General features: G+C 43.9%; 2 protein-coding genes across 2 annotated transcripts; both read left to right on the forward strand.

Annotated features, from left to right (window-relative positions):
• Positions 1–519: 519 nt before the first annotated feature.
• On the forward strand, positions 520–13,632 carry scaf4a (SR-related CTD-associated factor 4a). Its single transcript, XM_061751245.1, has 19 exons — positions 520–731; positions 2,158–2,241; positions 2,324–2,368; positions 2,446–2,607; positions 2,882–3,032; positions 3,120–3,238; positions 5,032–5,196; positions 5,274–5,350; positions 5,455–5,524; positions 6,048–6,230; positions 6,324–6,397; positions 7,374–7,558; positions 7,629–7,729; positions 7,811–7,924; positions 8,315–8,471; positions 8,546–8,661; positions 8,733–8,886; positions 9,461–9,598; positions 10,783–13,632. Exons 1-19 carry the CDS (start codon positions 702–704, stop codon positions 11,541–11,543), a joined length of 2,886 nt encoding a protein of 961 aa, XP_061607229.1. The 5' UTR covers positions 520–701; the 3' UTR covers positions 11,544–13,632.
• A 932-nt stretch (positions 13,633–14,564) lies between these two features.
• sod1 (superoxide dismutase 1, soluble) lies at positions 14,565–17,203 on the forward strand. Its single transcript, XM_061752360.1, has 5 exons — positions 14,565–14,727; positions 15,884–15,980; positions 16,060–16,129; positions 16,697–16,814; positions 16,885–17,203. Exons 1-5 carry the CDS (start codon positions 14,656–14,658, stop codon positions 16,990–16,992), a joined length of 465 nt encoding a protein of 154 aa, XP_061608344.1. The 5' UTR covers positions 14,565–14,655; the 3' UTR covers positions 16,993–17,203.
• Positions 17,204–17,446: the final 243 nt, after the last annotated feature.

Here is a 17,446-nt window from a genome sequence, read left to right on the forward strand (position 1 = left end):
TTTTTTTTTTTTTAATTATTATTTGGGTTTGCTCTTTGTTTTGCTCCCAGCGAGCATATACAATCAGTGGTGTCAAACTCACAGTCAGGGGGCTAATTAAGGTCCACGAGATGATATTTTGCGGCCCACTAGTTGACATTAAAGAAGAAGAAGAAGAAGATGGGACATCTTATATAACATCGTTATATATGGTTATGGTACGGTTGCGTACAACGCCATGTAATTACGATAAGGGAACTGGGAGTAACCCTTTACATGTAACAATATTTTCTTTACCCAAATATATTGATATCGCACGCTTTCGCGTTTACAAAAACGTAAACATCATAAAACCCGGTGGAGAAATGAGCAAGTTTCAACGTCCATACGTTGCCCTTGATGGGAATGTCGACCTTTCCAACATGGCCGACATATAGGAACGTCGGTTAGCCGGGCTGCTACAGCGCGCTGTCATCTTCATATCGATTTGAGCAGAAACACCGACACCTGTCGGCCAACAGGTGTAACTACAGCGTAGACTTCCCAGGATGCTTTGCCGCGCCCGCCGACCTCGCACGCATAGCTAACCTGCTCCGATGCTAGGCTAGCCGCCTTAGCTACGAACGGCGGACATGTTGTGGTAACCCTCGCTGGGATAAACGTCGCCGGCAGCAGGTGCGAACTGGGGGGGGGACGTCGCCGGTGGGGGCCGCTGGACCACCATGGACGCCGTCAACGCCTTCAACCAGGAGGTAAGGCCAGCTTCCCGGTTCACTTGGGAGGCGTTGCAGCCGCTCGGGGGTCCGGCGGAGGAGACGTGTTTGACCACGCCGAGAGGGCCTCGCTTGTGGCCGTCGAGCTCTCTGATAATTTAAACACGCCTTAGCGTTTGTTGCTGTAAACTGGTGTTTAAAATAAAACCAAAAACGTTTGTATCATTCTAAAATAGAAAGAATTGTGCTTGCTTTGCTAACACTTGGCCCGCTCGGTGACGTTGCCCCACAACGCGTTAAACTCGCATGACCTAACATTGAGCCACAAAGCTAGTATCTTGACTTTATGGTTATGATGGCGAGATATGAGTGCATGTCACGAATCGTATGTGATATTATAAGCAGGAGATATTGCTGTAGGAGACCTAATAACAACATTAGCACGAATATATGCATGTCGTCCACCACCTTTTGTTGTCACGTCCACCAGCTAGAAACTCGTACTGTAGAGAAGCGGGACTGGGGCGTCATTAGCCGCTTAAATGCTGGCCACTTCCACACTGCCTTCCAAGCAAGTACTGTCATAGTAAGGCCTGCATTTGTGCGCCGGTCACTTTTTTAATGCAGAACTGCTTGAAGTGGTGTGCGTTCCCTCACGCAACCGATGCAGCTTCACACATTTAGATGATGAAATGCGTGGCAATGCCAGCGTCTGGCACCGCATTCAACACAAAGGGGCAACGCCAGCGAGTCTCAAGTGTTAAACTTCACACTGTGATGGTGGCCCCTCACAAACTGGCAATCTGAACTACCTTTTTCCCTGCTTGCTGCTCTGTTGTTAAACTTCACACTGTGATGGTGGCCCCTCACAAACTGGCAATCGGAACTACCTTTTTCCCTGCTTGCTGCTCTGTGTGCGAGATACAAATGCGGGACGGAATTGAAGCTGATCCTTAATTTTACTCAGGACAGTGAGCAAAAAGAAGGATTAAATGGCCTGTGTGAAAGGCACTGCTCATGCCATTACACAGGCTGAACACCACTTTTGTGGAAAGGGGTGTGAGCATGGTGTGAAATTTTGCCAGTGACCCCTTCACATTGTCCATCAAAGCAGACTTTTTCCCGGCTTGCTGCCCTGTGTGTGTAAGGTACCAAGTGGGGAATTTGGCAGGCTTCTGGCGTAGTGTCAGAGGCGTAAGGTGATGGTGGGAAGCCGCGAAAGCTGTTGTCACTGTCCCGTCTTAAATTGCATGGAATTATATGAATGCGCATGGCAACGTCGCATCTCGGTAATTTCTTATTGAAATGAACAGACTGTACCACTATGCCTCTGAAGTGCCATTTTATGATTTTATTTGTCAATTAGTCAGACACACTTCTGCACAAGTGGCTTTTCATTAGTTAGTGCTGATGTTTACTGATTAAATGGTTTAAAAGGTGCATTATATTTTAATTTCCTGTAAAGTTATTCTCCTTGATGGACTCTAAGCCGCCAATATCTCGCGCCAAGATGATCTCCATCACCAAGTCGGCCATTAAGGCTATGAAAGTAAGGACGCCACGTCATAATATAACCAATATGTACAATATAATATACGTACGATATGTTATAACTTGACTTCTTTGGTCAGCTCTACAAGCACGTGGTCCAGATTGTGGAGAAGTTCATTAAAAAGGTGAGACCAAAAAAAATTAAAACATTGGACAAAATGCTTAATAATAATAATGAAACGTGATCTTTTTTTGTGTGCAGTGTAAGTCTGAGTACAAGGTGGCAGGCCTGTATGTGGTGGATTCCATCGTCCGCCAGTCGAGGCACCAGTTTGGCGCTGACAAGGATGTGTTTGGACCCCGCTTCACCAAAAACATTGTGGGCACCTTTGAGAACCTTTGCCTCTGCCCGCTGGAGGACAGAGTAAGAAGAACGATGTTTTTTCTCTCCCTGTAGGAAATATTCATTCATTCATTTGTTTTCTGTACCGCTTATCCTCACTATTGGAAATGGAAAATAATCCATTCCTACTGAGTTCGTCAAGAGGAGAAGCGGCAGTAAAACAGGCCAAAAAACAGATTTCTTAAAAAAAAAAGTCTGTGAACGCTTTGGATTTACCAGGATTTCTGCATAAATTAAGTTAAACTTACTTATCTTAGTATACTTGGTAACAGGATTTCCTGTGTTGTTTTGACAGAGTAAGCTGGTGCGCGTACTGAACCTGTGGCAAAAGAACGGCGTATTCAAGAGCAACGTCATTCAGCCCCTCCTGGACATGGCCGCCGGCACCAGCAGCGGCCCGGCGCCTCACGCCGGCAGCTGCCCTGCGGCTTATGCAGAAGATCCAGGTGATTGTCTGCCACATGCAACCGTCCTTGTGTTTCTAAGTAGCACTGAGCTAATAATGGTGATTATGATTATGTTTTTCACGGCAGCTTCCTCCCCGCCAACCCCAACCAAAGACCAGGCGGCCGCGGCACCCAGTGCGCCGCCGCAAAAGCAGGACCCCTTCACCACCGTGGCGCAGCTCTTCCAGTCCACGCAGGGTCAACAGGTGAGTGTACTTTTTTTTTCCGAGGGTGGGGGCATGCAATTGACAGCCTGCCAGTGATTTTACAAAGAGATTAGTTTGAAACAATGTTGGTGTGGTCTGAGATAGTTGTTATGAAATGCATTGCTTGTATATTTGGACATACAGTCCTCTCCAAAAGTATTGGAACGGCAAAGTCAATTCCTTTGTTTTTGTTGCATACTGAAAACATTTGGGTTTCAGATCAAAAGATTAATATGAGACAAAGGTTCGGAATTCCAGCTTTTATTTCATGATATTTACATCTTACAACAGAACAACATGGTATTTACATCTCAGGACAGAACACCTTTAGTTTGAAGCCATCCACTTTTCAAGTGAGCAAAAGTATTGGAACAGCCATTATTTAATTAACTCAAAGTTAATAACATTTAATATTTGGTTGCATATCCCTTCCTCGCAATAACTGCATCAAGCCTGCGATCCATTGACTTCAGCAGACTGTTGCAGTACTCATTTGAAATGCTTTTCCAGGCCTTTACTGCAGCCTCTTTCAGTTCTTAATTTCATAGTTTCTCCCGTCAGTGTCCTCTTCAGGAGGTAAAATGCATGCTCTATTGGGTTAAGGTCTGTGATTGACTTGGCCACTTTTTATCCCTGATTAAGTCCTTTGTTGTGTTGGCAGTGTGTTTTGGATCATTGTCTTGTTGCATGATGAAGCTTCTCCCGATTAGATTAGGATGCATTTTTCTGTAAATTGCCAGACAAAATGGTTTTATAGACTTCAGAATTCATTCTGTTGCTACCATCATGAGTTACAGCATCAATAAAGACTAGTGAGCCTGTTCCAGAAGCAGCCGTGCAAGCCCAAGCCATGACATTACATCCACCATGCTTCACAGATGAGCTTGTGTGTTTTGGATCATAAACAGATCCTTTCTTTCTCTATACTTTGGCCTTTCCATCACTTATAGGTTAATTTTGGTCTCATCACGTCCATAAAACTTTGTTCCAAAACTTTTGTGGCGCATCTCTTCTTTGGAAAATCCAATCTGGCCTTCTGATTCTTTTTGTTGAAGAGGGGTTTGCATCTTGTGGTATGGCCTGTATATGTCTTCTATCAAAGTCTTTGAACAGTGGATTGTAATACCTTCACCCCTGCCCTGTGGCGGTTGGCAGTGATGTCACTGACTATTGTCTTTGGGTGTTTCCTCACATCTCTCACAATGTTTCTGTCATCAAGTGCTGTTGATACACTTGGCCGACCTGTTTGATGTCTGTTGCTCAGTACACCAGTAGTTTATTTATTTTTTGGGACATTCAAAATTGTTGCATCGGCTATGCCCAATGTTTGTGCAATAGCTCTGATTGATTTTCCCTCTTCTCTCAGCTTCAAAATCGTTTGCTTTTCTCCCATAGACAGCTCTCTGGTATTCATATTTTCTTAACAGAAAATGCAGTTTCTACAGGTGAAACCTAAATCTAAAAACAAGCACTATCTAATGTATAAGCAATCAATCTTAAAGGCAACACCTGAGCAACTAGAAACACCCATCAGTCACATGTTCCAATACATTTGCTCACTTGAAAAGTGGGTTGGTTCAAACTAAAGGTGCTCTGTCCTGAGTTGTTTAACACATCTAGATGTAAATACCATGGAATAAAAGATGGAATTCTGAACTTTTGTCTCATATTCATTTTTTGATCTGAAGCCCAAACAAAAACAAAGGAACTGACCTTGCACTTCCAATACCTTTGGAGGGGGCTGTAGTTTTTTACCCATTCCCTACTAGATTATATGCTTTTAACTTCATTAGCTCCAGCAGATGCTTCAGAACTTCCAGCAGCAGCCTGTGCAAGCAGAACCCACCCCTCAGCCTCCACCCGCACCCCACTCCGACACCTCAAGCGTCTCTCCCGTTTTCAGCAATGTCCTCACACATCCTTCCCAGGCCGCCCAGCAGAAGACGGCATTTGACAAGGTGTCATGCTTCACAACTGTTAATATATCCTTCACAACAGTTGCTAACGTGTTAAAAATAAACTACCTTTCCCCTAGACATTATTGGATCGTTTTGACTACGACGACGAACCTGAAGGCGGAGACTACGCCAAGGACAATGTCTCACAGGCCTTGTAAGTCCTCGATTGATTATATTACATACTCAGAAGCATGTTTGTCTTGAAAGTTAAACAAAAAAGCGAAGCTAATAATGATGATGTCGTTTTTGTTGTCATAGTGACAGTATGCAGCCGCCTCAAGCCTTGCAGCCACCTGTGATGAGCATGACTCAGGACTTCTCACAGCAGGTGATCCTAAGATTTGCTTTCTACAGCTGCTTGTTAAGCCAGAAAACTAGTTCAACCTGAAATAATGGTGTCATAATACTTGCTGTCCAATGTCCATGCTTGCCGTGTTCTGATTTCTTAACTTTCCTACAGCAGCCCTTTAACAGGGATCCCAGACTTGAGAAACTCAGTGCCCTTAAAGTCCTGCCTCCGCCACAGGCAGGGCTTCCGCTTCTAGTAACCCCCCACCCCCCATTGACAAATAGTTTTCAATCGGAAGACCCCATCCCCAACCCTCCTGTTGACAAAATTCCTAGCCCCCCCACCAACAAATACTTTCCTGTTTTCTGCAGCAGCCCGTTAAGATGGCAAACTACCTTGAATTAATGGCACCCTCTGGCGTTTACTTTCAGATGTTGAAATAATTTCAAAATGGTCGTGCAAATGACTGCCCTCTCCTCCTGTATACTTTGTTTTGATTTCTACACCAGCCCGTTTAGGCAACAATGAATTGCAGTCAAAAAATGTCATTTGTCTTCCTTAGGGTCCTCTCCCTCCCAACGGCCAGCTCCCGTCTTATGGACTAATGCCAGGACAAGGCTTCACAGGAATGATACCTCAGATGGGGCACGTTCCACCGGGCCAACCCTTCCCTGGTTCTGTGGGACATCCTGGATTCCCAGGAGTTTATCCTCCTCCTCCTCCTCACTCGGCCCAGCAACAGCAGGTAATGTGGAGGATGAGCAGCAGCCCTCTGAGCTTATGAGTGTTTAAAAGTTAGCAACCAACTCAAACCATCACCTCTTGGTGACATTTTTAGGATTCAACAGTTGATGCAGACCGGTCCTCCATGAGGGATGGCAGACATGGTCAAACGTCACGATCAGGCTCCAGGTAAACCAGTGGAGGATCATGGGAGATGAGGTTTCAGACACTAATTAGATGTAAATTATAGATGTGATAAAGTGTGGGTAAACCAGTTACAGACAGTGGGAAATGAGTCCCAAACACTAGTTAAGATTCAATTTTGTGTATGCTGGTGGCGTATCATGGGAAATGGAGTCCCAAACACTAGTTTTACATTTAATTACAATGGGTACGCTAATGGAGGAATTCTGGAAAAAAGAGCCCCAAGCACAGCTTTAGATTCAGATGTGGGTTAGCCAGTGGATGATTTGGGTTATTGAATTTTATTGCTAGTTTTTTGTGGTGGAGGATCATGCGAAACTTTAGAACAGCCGCCACAGCTGTTACAAAGTATTGTACGTAAAACATAAATCACAATAAATGCAATAATATAAGCAAATATAAAATAAATGTTATTTTCTCATTAAAGTTTACAGGAAGAGCTCCCTTGGCATTGGCATACAGGAGGACCAGAGTTTTATTCCTTCTTGTTGCACTGCCTACATGTGTCAAGCTGTTAGTAGATGAGAGAGCGGAACATGATTAACATCCCCAACCCCTGACCAGTGTGAGGGTGTGCATGACGTCACTTGCGATGGCTGCGAGCTGAAGTTTGATTGTAAACATCCATCCATCAATTTTCTGAGCCGCTTCTCCTTACTAGGGTCGCGGGCGTGTTGGAGCCTACCCCAGCCATCATCGGGCAGGAGGCAGGGTACAACCTGAACTGGTGGCCAGCCAATTGCAAGACACATACAAACAAACAACCATTCACACTCACATTCACACCTACGGGCAATTTGAGTCCTCAATTAACCTATGATTGTAAACACACAATTGCTAATTTTCCAATAGCCGATGTTGGACCGTTGGCTAGATGCTAGATTGCATTGCATGTGGATAAGTTAGTGTAGGATCAAGAGAATGTATTGGTAAACCATTTTTATTTAATTTGACCATCCAGGTCCCCGAAAAGGAGGCGATCGCGGTCCAATTCCCGCACGCGTCGTTCCCGTCACCGGCGCTCACGCTCGCGGGACCGACGCCACCATTCCCCGCGCTCTCGCTCGCAGGAACGCCGGGACAGGGAACGTGAACGGGAGCGGCGACAAAAAGGTCTCCCGCCGCCCAAAAATGAGACGCTGAGCAGTGAGTACCAATCCTTTAGTGTGAATGCTTCCGTGTTTGTTGTAACTGGGCTTAATTGTGTGCTCTTCAGTCTGCAGTACAACTCTATGGGTGGGCCAGCTGGACAAGAGGACTCAGCAGCAGGATGTGGCGTGTTTGCTGGAGGAGTTTGGACAGATCGACTCCATCAACGTAAGCAGACAAAAAGGGATGTGAATGTGCTTTAAAGGTCCTGTGAGTGGTGGAAACCTCAACTTTGTGCGTTATCTGTAGATGATTCCTCCACGAGGCTGTGCCTACATCGTCATGATCCACCGACAGGACGCCTTCAGGGCCCTGCAGAAGCTCAGTCGAGGCTCCTCCAAAGTCAACCAAAAAGCCATCAAGGTATTAAACACTATTGCTAAAGCTTCATCCAAGCGTTGACAATGGGAAAAGTGACACTTGAATGGCCGCTTCAAACTAATACGCCATCCGGGCCATGAGGAAAAGCCACTAGTCTTTTAGTGCTTTTCAAGTGCAGGACCCCGGATCTAGGGACCAATTTAGTTAGAGGGTAATTTTTCAGAGCTCTGTTAGGGCTAGTACTTTCTAAAGATCCAGGAACCTTTTGGGTGGGGATACACTGATACTATGTTATCAGGGCCAATACTGTGCACTGTACTCCTACTCAGACCCGAACAAATGCTCCGATACTACGCCACCAATACCACTTTACATTTTCAACATAAACATACATTCATTTTAAGTGGAATAAACACTTTTTTCTGGGTACAGATAGCATGGGCTCTGAACAAAGGCATCAAGGCTGATTTGAAGCAGTTCTGGGACGTGGAGCTTGGTGTCACCTATGTGCCCTGGTCCAAAGTCAGGGAGGAGCAGCTGGAGGAGCTCAAGGAAGGAGGAATCCTGGATTTGGACACTTTATCGCCAGGTAGCACACACATGTTACACAACTCTGCTATGCTTTTAACATGTTAATTGGTCTTACTTGTATGTCACTTACAGAGTGGAGCACTGTAAAGAAAGCTCTGGAGAACCCAGAGGAGCTCACCCACAACGGTGGAGATGATTCGCAGCAGCCCGAGGATGCCCACGTGTTGGCTCCGCTTCCTCCTACACAGGTTCTCTAGCTATCTAATGAGTTCTATACAAATCTGTTGAACTGTTCTATAATCGTGGTCGTTTTCCCCAGGTTCCTCCGATGCAGCAGCCGATGCTCGGCATGGGCTCGGTGCCACCACCCGGTTTCCCCACTCCCATGGGCATGCCGCCACCTTCCTTCCCACCGGGCATGCCCCCACCACCATTCATTAGACCAGGCTTCAACCCGATGCAGATGCCTCCAGGTATCTAAAACACTCCCACGTTAACATAATATTCAATAATAATAATCATAATAATTAAAGCTGTGGGCAGCGATGAAAAGGTCCTTGGAGGATTCAGTGCTACTTTCAAGGATGGTAATTAATTCATTGTATGGCGAGTCATATGCTCCACTCACACGCAATTACAAAAACTAAAATGGTTTGTAATTAAAGCGTCGGCCAAACTCTAGCCTTGAGGAGTTACTAGTTTTGTGTTGTATGGCAAGTCATCAAACTTTGCTGCCATGCACTGGGCAGAGCACACAATGACAAAAACTAAAATTGTTCTCACTTTAGCGACATCCATTTGTCTAGTATATGTGGTTCAAATTTTGGAAGCAATCGGACAAAATATTTCATGACAAGTTAATCTCTGAAGGACAGCTGGAAATGCTACGTAGCAGCACATCCGTGTGTGACCACCTGTACTGACGCTCGCAGCCTTTTCACATAATCACTTGCGTGGTACTTCATGGAGAAACACACCAGGGACCTACTTTAAAATGGCTGCTTTAAACCAAAATGACAGGCTAATAACTCTTCCTCTCGCCCCCAGGTTTCCCCCCACCAGGGGCCATGCCTCTCTCCATGCCGCCGCCGCCCTCCAAAGGCGAAGACATGCCTCTGGTCAGCAGGAAACATGATGAGCTCCTGGACGCTCCAAACTTCTACAACAACCAGATGGGAGCCATGTGTTAGTTACTCTTTCTTCTCTTTTCATATTTTTTTTTATGTTAACCACTTTAAGGTTGCTTTTGTCGTTTGCGTTCCCTGGTCCTGGGTTTGAAAACATTGGTGGCATTTATATAGTAAAAATCCCAAGTGTACCCAAATGCGTCACAACAAACAACATGATGCCAATATTATTATTATTATTAGTCACAAGAATGTAAACAGGAAGGTTTGCTCGTGAAGTGGTAAGCGAGTAAAGTGCACAAATAAACACAAAATGAAGGAAAACACAGCAAATAGCCAAATATATTAAAATAACTACTCAGGCCCATGAGGCTTGTTCGTCTGTGGGTGCTAAACGCAAACATGCCAATGACATAAGTTAAATGTCTACATTCCATTTGGAGTTATTACATCATAATGACTGTCTAGAGTGGCAGCAGCTTATCAGTAGCACCTCGCTTCGTCCTGTTAGTCGCGGACAGTCAGAAACTATTGCAAACGTTGTTGCGTGACAGTATGCTAAGAGCAGCTGGCTGCAAAAAGCCATTTCAAGTAAAAATCAACACTCTCATTTCCAGGTTGTGCTATGTTCGCACCTGTCCAACTTAGGCTTAGCATTGGTAGCCATCCGGATGCTAACTTTGCATATGTTACATACAATGTAAATGTTTTCGTTGATAACTTCAATCATGTGGACAAGCTACCAGGCTAAAAGTTGCAACACACCAGAAAATATCCGAAGGCGATTAAAAAAGATGACGTGTCGGTGCCAATAGGCTAACTGCTAAAATGATAAGACTTGTCCAATAAATCTTTTATGGCTTGTAACTCGAAAAGGTTGGGGCACTTGTAAGTCAAGGTGCCACTGCAATTGCATGAAATCTGGTTGTTTTTAGGCAGGATTGGGACAACTAAAGCCGCAGCTATCGAATATTTTTAGAAGAGAGTGTTCTACCAATTAGTACCAGTTAATCGAGTAATTGGGGAAAACATTATTTTGCATTATTAAATATGGTAATGTGGATTTCAGGTGCAGTTTTTTTTGTCCCCTTAGGGTTGCCATCCTCATGTACTATTGTACAATCTGGGACTTAGTGTGTATGGCTTTAAAAGAATCAAATTATTTAAATTAACCTGGAAAATTCCTGAAATTTTGCAACCCTAGTAGCATATGCTTAAAATGTGTTTTTATGTTCTCTGCAGGTAACCAGGTGGGCATCCCCCCAGGTGGCAGCATCCAGCCCCCGACAGGTGGTCTGCTGGGAGCCCGGCCCGGTTTGATCCCGCTGCAGCGCCCCCCGGGCCCTCCTCTGCTGCATGCACAGCGTTTCCCACTGCCGCCCGTCCCGCCTCCGATGGTGCCCAGAGGGCCCCACCACCCGCCCCTGATGCGCCACGACGCCCCTCCGCCCAAAGGAACCTTTGCGATACCCCACACCATGAGACCGCCCTTCCCGCCCCACGGACCGCCCCCTCAAGGTCCCCCCTTGCCTCCTTTCCTCAGACCCGGTGCCCCGCGTGCGGTCGAGGACGAGGAGGTCCGCCCTTTCCGGGCTGAACGCCCGGGATTCAGGGAGCGGGACCGCGAACCGGAGAGAGAGCGAGGATTCAGCGGTGCGGCGAGGCGCCCGTTTGGCGGTGACCGCTCAGACGCGAGGGACAGGCTGGACGGGGGCGGATGGGACCGAGACAGACGGGACTGGCGGGACCGGGGAGAGTGGGAGAACGGCAGCAGGGAAGCCCGGGAGAAAGGGAAAGAAGGGGAGCGGCCCAAGCGGCGGGAGAGAACCACCCGGTGGGACCGCAACGACCGCTTGGCCGAGCTGGAGAACATGGACAAGCTTCGGACCCCTGACGCCATCGCCGAAGCACCCCAAAAAACTGACGAGTCGGCGCCTCCTGCTGCCGAGTCCCCGGGGGCGCCGCCACCCCCCGTCGAAGCCAAACAGGAAGCTGTGTCGTAGTGTGCCCAATGTCTCCATCTACACAAACTGACTTGTGCGCCAAGTGAACATGTTGCATAATTCCCCTTTCTGTACATTGTGTGAATGCAGCACTTTCATCTTTTACCTATTTAATCATGTTTGTAGATTTTTTTTATAACTTCATTGTTTGCAACCACTCCATCCCAAATGACATTTTTTTTTTTTTTCCCATCCAACTTCAGTCAGTCATCTGCTCCCCCCCTCCCCCCGAGTCCCGGCTCCGAATGTCCGTTGTCGAAGTGTACTTGGGCAAGACACTGAACCCTAAATTGCTCCCACTGGGCCTGGCAGCGCCTTGCATGGCAGCAGCTATCCATTGCTGTATGAATCTGTGCATGAATGGGAGAATGTGAGCGGCTGTAAAGCGCTTAAAGCACCGATGGTGTAGACAAAAGCGCCATATAACTTCACTCCATTTACAAATTGGCATACATTTGGAGTACCTAACATGTATGTTTACCTTTAACCCTCCTGCAATTGACCCTGTAGGAAAACAAAATTTAAATGTGAAAAAATAGCACAAGATATCTTCTGCTGGCCTTTTTTCTTATTTGATTATTTTTTAATTCAACACTGGGGGCTAAAGGGGAGCAGAAATATACACACCTTATTTCACACCACTGGACTTCATGGTTTGCATACTCAGCAATGTGTGTAGGCCTATATTTTATTTTATTTTAAAAATTTCAACTTCAGTCTTTTTTTTTTTTTTTTTTTTTATACACTTTTGAGTACAAATTGAATATGGTTGACTTTTACCCTGCTGTTGGAATTACCCATTTTAAAGTTTAGAAATCTAAAAAAAAAAAAATGTATTTTTAATTTTTATTTTTCCCTTTTCCCCTCGGGCAGTGACATGAGGCTACATGTACTAATTTCACCCCAGTTTAACAAACATTAACCTTCGATAAATGTTTCATCAGTTTGTACATTTTTCCTGCATGGTTTGCATACCCAGCAACATTTTGTATGTATATTAACTTTTAACTTTTTTTGTTTTTTTTTTGTTTTTGTTTTTTTTTTTTAAACAGTTTTCTTCACTTTTACCTTTTAAAATTGAAAAATCTAGATTTTTTTTAATGTAAAACAATGCTTAGGTTAAACTGTCTTTTGATGCTCTAAAAGTGGTGCTCAGGAGGGTTAAAATATCACGTGCAAAATGTAACTTTCAGAAATTATTCATACTTTGATTCGATTTGGATTTGAGAGTAAATTCTCGTGAATGGACAGAACTTTATGCAAGCTTTTCCTCTGAGTTGTCAGCTTTAATACTACATAATTAATTTGCCTAATTGGATATTTTAACGGCGGACGACTGGTTAGCACATCTGCCTCACAGTTCTGAGGACCGGCTTTCAAATCCCGGCCCCACCTGTGTGGAGTTTGCATGTCCTCCCCGTGCCTGCGTGGGTTTTCTCCGGGTACTCCGGTTTCCTCCCACATCCCAAAAACATGCGTGGTAGGTTGATTGAATACTCTAAATTGCCTGTAGGTGTGAATGTGAGTGCGAATGGTTGTTTGTTTATATGTGCCCTGTGATTGGCTGGCAACCAGTTCAGGGTGTACCCCGCCTCTCGCCCGAAGATAGCTGGGATAGGCTCCAGCACGCCCGCGACCCTACTGAGGATAAGCGGTACGGAATATGGATGGATGGATAGTCTAACAATGGCTAAGGCAATCCCAACTATCAATAATTTTCAATTTATTCTCAAGTAGATTGCTGTTGTTTTTCCTCGCACTTTTTGTTTTGCATTGACAAACTACTGTAACATCCGGAATCCCCCCGACTTGAATCATTCAAATCCCGAAGGAAAACCGAGTCAAGCGACTGCCAGGGCTCTCCACTGTAAATATGCTTTTCACTGTCACTAGCGCAGTTATCATGATGATGCTATTCGTTTGTCATCTGAGAGCACATCTTATGAAGGACCCAGAAGGAATCTCTACTTTTGCTTTAAGCTCTTCGGCTGTGTGAACGTTTTTGCTAACCCTACAAAAAGACATGGATGTAAAATGTTCAACATTTCAGCCACAAAAAATGTTTTTAATAAACTATTTTTCTACCAAATTGTGTGTTTTCATTTGATGGTTGTAATCTCTTAAAAACCTGTCATACAAAGTAATGCAAGACTACAGTGCAGAAGGTCTACAGGGACGACAGATACAAATAGAAATCAAGTTGTTTATAAATATATAAGCAAAATGTTACTAATTTCAAACCTAATTTAAAAAAAACTACATATTGTTTAGAGAATACATTTTCAAATGTCTACATAAAAATAATAGAGAATAATACATTTAAAAAAATATACAATTAAAAGTACACGTTTAAATTTAGTGCAATCCCTCATGTGAATTACAATTTATTGACTTTTTGTTTACATTTGAATTATTTAATAAAAAATAGTTTTAAACTACAACTGGAAGGAAAAATTGACATTATCTTGTTTAGAAAATGTGTTTGACTTTTTATTTAATGACACCTGATTGTATATATGTTTATTTAAAAAAAACAAAAAACGTTTTAAACTATTGAACGAATGTAAATCAATGTGGGCACAAAAACAACTCCGGAAAGACAAATAATAAAATTACAAAGATTGTAACGAAGAAACATAAAGCATAGCTCGGGCTCATATTTACCAATTAACTAATAAATAGTTTTGCTGCGCTGTTTTGCTGTATGAATTTAAACTATTTTGTAAAGTATGCTATTTGCTACACAAACATAATTTGTAACGTTGATTTTGATGATATTCTTTTATTGCAACATTTTTCACAAACAACAATCACACAAACCCACAAGAATATATAGTACATCACATTTGTATGTTGTCAGCCAGGGGGAACGAAACACTTGATTATTGACACTACGTCACCGGTTTCTGGTTGCGCCTACGTATGCACAAATCGCCCAATCAGACATCGAGGTTTTGGCGGTGGTCTCGCTCTGATTGACTGGCTAGAGCACCCGCCCAATGAGAGCCACCGGTAGAAAAGCTAGGTTGCCTCCTTCTCTCTCTGTTAGTCTCTCACCGACTTTCTATAGCTTTAATCCGAGGTGGCTACGCTTCAAACTACTGCGAACAAAATGGTGCTTAAAGCTGTTTGTGTGCTGAAAGGAGCCGGCGAAACCACCGGGACGGTGTACTTCGAACAGGAGGTAACAGGTGTTACAGTTATATGGCGTAAAAAGACCATTTTGTCATGTTTTAAGGCACATTAACGGTGTATTGGAGCTCGTGTGCAAGTTAGCTCGCTAAATTCTCAATGTTAACTTCACTTTGTTTCCCCGCCCCAACAATATTTTTGCTAGTTACTTGCATAGCGAACACTTTCGTCGTTGCATAGCGAACACTAGCCGCGTCGTTCTAGCTTCCTAAAAGGACGTCATTTCCTTACATGTACAGTGTCCTTCAGTCGAACGCGTTAAAGTCAATGGTTGGTTATCATTGCAATGTGTGTAGTTTGTTAGTAATTAATAGTTAAGAAACGAAAAAGTAAATTGCGTCATAACCTTTGTACGCCGAAGGATTGATGATTAACGGGCATCTCCACACCTGTTGCGTAATTCGGACATTTTAGTCGCGTTTACGCTTAAAAAATGCAATTTTCGCCTTATATAAATGACCACGTCTCTTGCTTTAAATATAGTTTTGAGGTGTGCCCCGCAGAGTGAAAGTGCTGAGTCACGGCCATATCTTATCAAACTGTCCTGTTGACAAGTTACATCAGTGAATGGCATCGGGTCCAGCCAACCGTCGATAAATCCGATACGATTCGGTATAATAAACTCTGAACTTTCGGTTTTGCTCCTGTTTGCAATGCTTCTGCTTTCATCAAGCACAGTGAACCCTAGCTATCTGCAGGGGATAGGGACAAAGTCCTGAAACGAGCAATGGACTCCTTCCTGCTAAAAAGTTTGTCATGTCTGCAATTAAATTAAAGCCAGGGATTTTTATAAAGGTGACAAGTCCATATCGTGGTGCTACAACCTACTTCATCCCCAAACAAGGGGGAAAAGGCACCAGGCCACTTCCTGTCCGGTCACTTGGCAACCAGTGACAAATATGAAAAGCTTGAACCGGGCTGTCATCCTCCCTGCGCCTTACGATGCGTTGAACCTCACGCAAAACAAGTGAGGTGTCTGCTTTGGCTCTCGATGGTTTGGCCAAACTGGGACTAAACAAGCTTTTCTGTGGTGTTTTAAAAAAAAAAAATTTAAAATACGCCTCACCAATTGGTGCCTACGTCTGCCGGTGGAAGTTGTCATCTGGCCTTGACAGGTCTTGTGTTGCTGCTGTTCTTGACCCCGTCAGAGCGACTCCAGCCCGGTGAAGCTGACTGGAGAAATCAAAGGCCTCACTCCAGGCGAGCATGGCTTCCACGTCCACGCCTTTGGAGACAACACTAACGGTTGGTTATAATAGACAATCGCATGTGCTGTCTAAATAGGAAATGTCACATGAGGGCATTACTTGTTTGTCTTGGCTAGGGTGTATCAGTGCAGGCCCTCACTTCAACCCGTTCAACAAATCTCACGCTGGTCCAAAGGATGCAGACAGGTATGTCTTGTTCATAGTGGTGGGAATGAAGTACAAATATGTTGTTACTGTACTTAAGTAGATTTTTCCAGGTATCTGTGTTGGAGTATTTTTAAAACTTTTTCTCCCTAATATTGAATACATATCTGTACTTTCTACTGTTTATTGGAAAAGTCAGGCTTTTTTTTTTTTTTTTTATTATTATTTTTTTTTATAAACCCCCCCCCCAAAATTATTGTAAAGGCATCAGACTGCTGTAGACTTAGTTGGATCTGGAATAACTGTGCCCTTTGCTGATGTGTTATCAATCATTTGCTTAGGGAATTGTCTTTGAAAAATAGCACTCCTCTAGATTACTGTCTGATTTCTGTTTTTATGGCTCTTTTATATTTGATGTCAGCCCATTTAGGCAGCTGACTACAGTGTAGTTAGATCTGGAAAAATTGTGCCCTCTTAATTATCTTTATTTTTTTAATGGTAGCACTTTTCCGCAGCCTACTCCAGTAGTTGTGTATGGAAGAATTGCGTCATCTGCCATTTGTCTTGCCATCATGCTTTAGTGAGTTTTGTCTTAAAATGCTTGGACAGGCATGTCGGCGACCTGGGCAACGTGACCGCAGGTGCTGATAACGTAGCCAAAATTAACATCATAGACAGTGCAATCTCCCTCACCGGCCAGTACGCTATCATTGGCAGAACCATGGTGGTAAGTAATCTTTCATCTTTGCTCTTCCACAGACTTGACTAGAATTAGTATTAAAAGTCCTGTGTTTCAGATCCACGAGAAGGCCGATGACCTGGGCAGAGGCGGTAACGAAGAGAGCTTAAAGACTGGCAACGCTGGCGGACGGCTGGCTTGTGGTGTCATAGGCATCACCCAGTAAAAACACCACTGTGGAAAAGATAGAACCTTAAACCACTTAAAAGACCATCTTGGCTACTCTGTGTTCTTTTTTTTTTTACCATTTAATGAGCCAGCATTTATGCTATTCTTAAAGCACTTGACTGTCTGCTGGGACACCAAAAAGACGTTGTTGCGCGCAAGTTGTAACTGACAGCAAACAAACATAATAAAGAGTTCATCCTTATGCTGAATGTTTGTATGTTTAAATTGTTGTGAGGCTACTTTTTTGTTGTACAGTCAGCATGAGCAATATATGTGACTTTAATTACTGTATGTTTCCAGATATAATAATTTTTTTCCATACTTTTTCTGCATGGTTATCCATTTTACAACAGTAGTACTTAATTAGCCAATTGACTCAGCTTTGATGCTAACATTAGCTACTCTCTGACTCACAACACAGACTACGCAACTGCTCATAATGTTAATAAATT

Source organism: Phyllopteryx taeniolatus, chromosome 17 (genome assembly GCF_024500385.1).
Source record: "Phyllopteryx taeniolatus isolate TA_2022b chromosome 17, UOR_Ptae_1.2, whole genome shotgun sequence".
NCBI classification, from domain to species: Eukaryota; Metazoa; Chordata; class Actinopteri; order Syngnathiformes; family Syngnathidae; genus Phyllopteryx; species Phyllopteryx taeniolatus.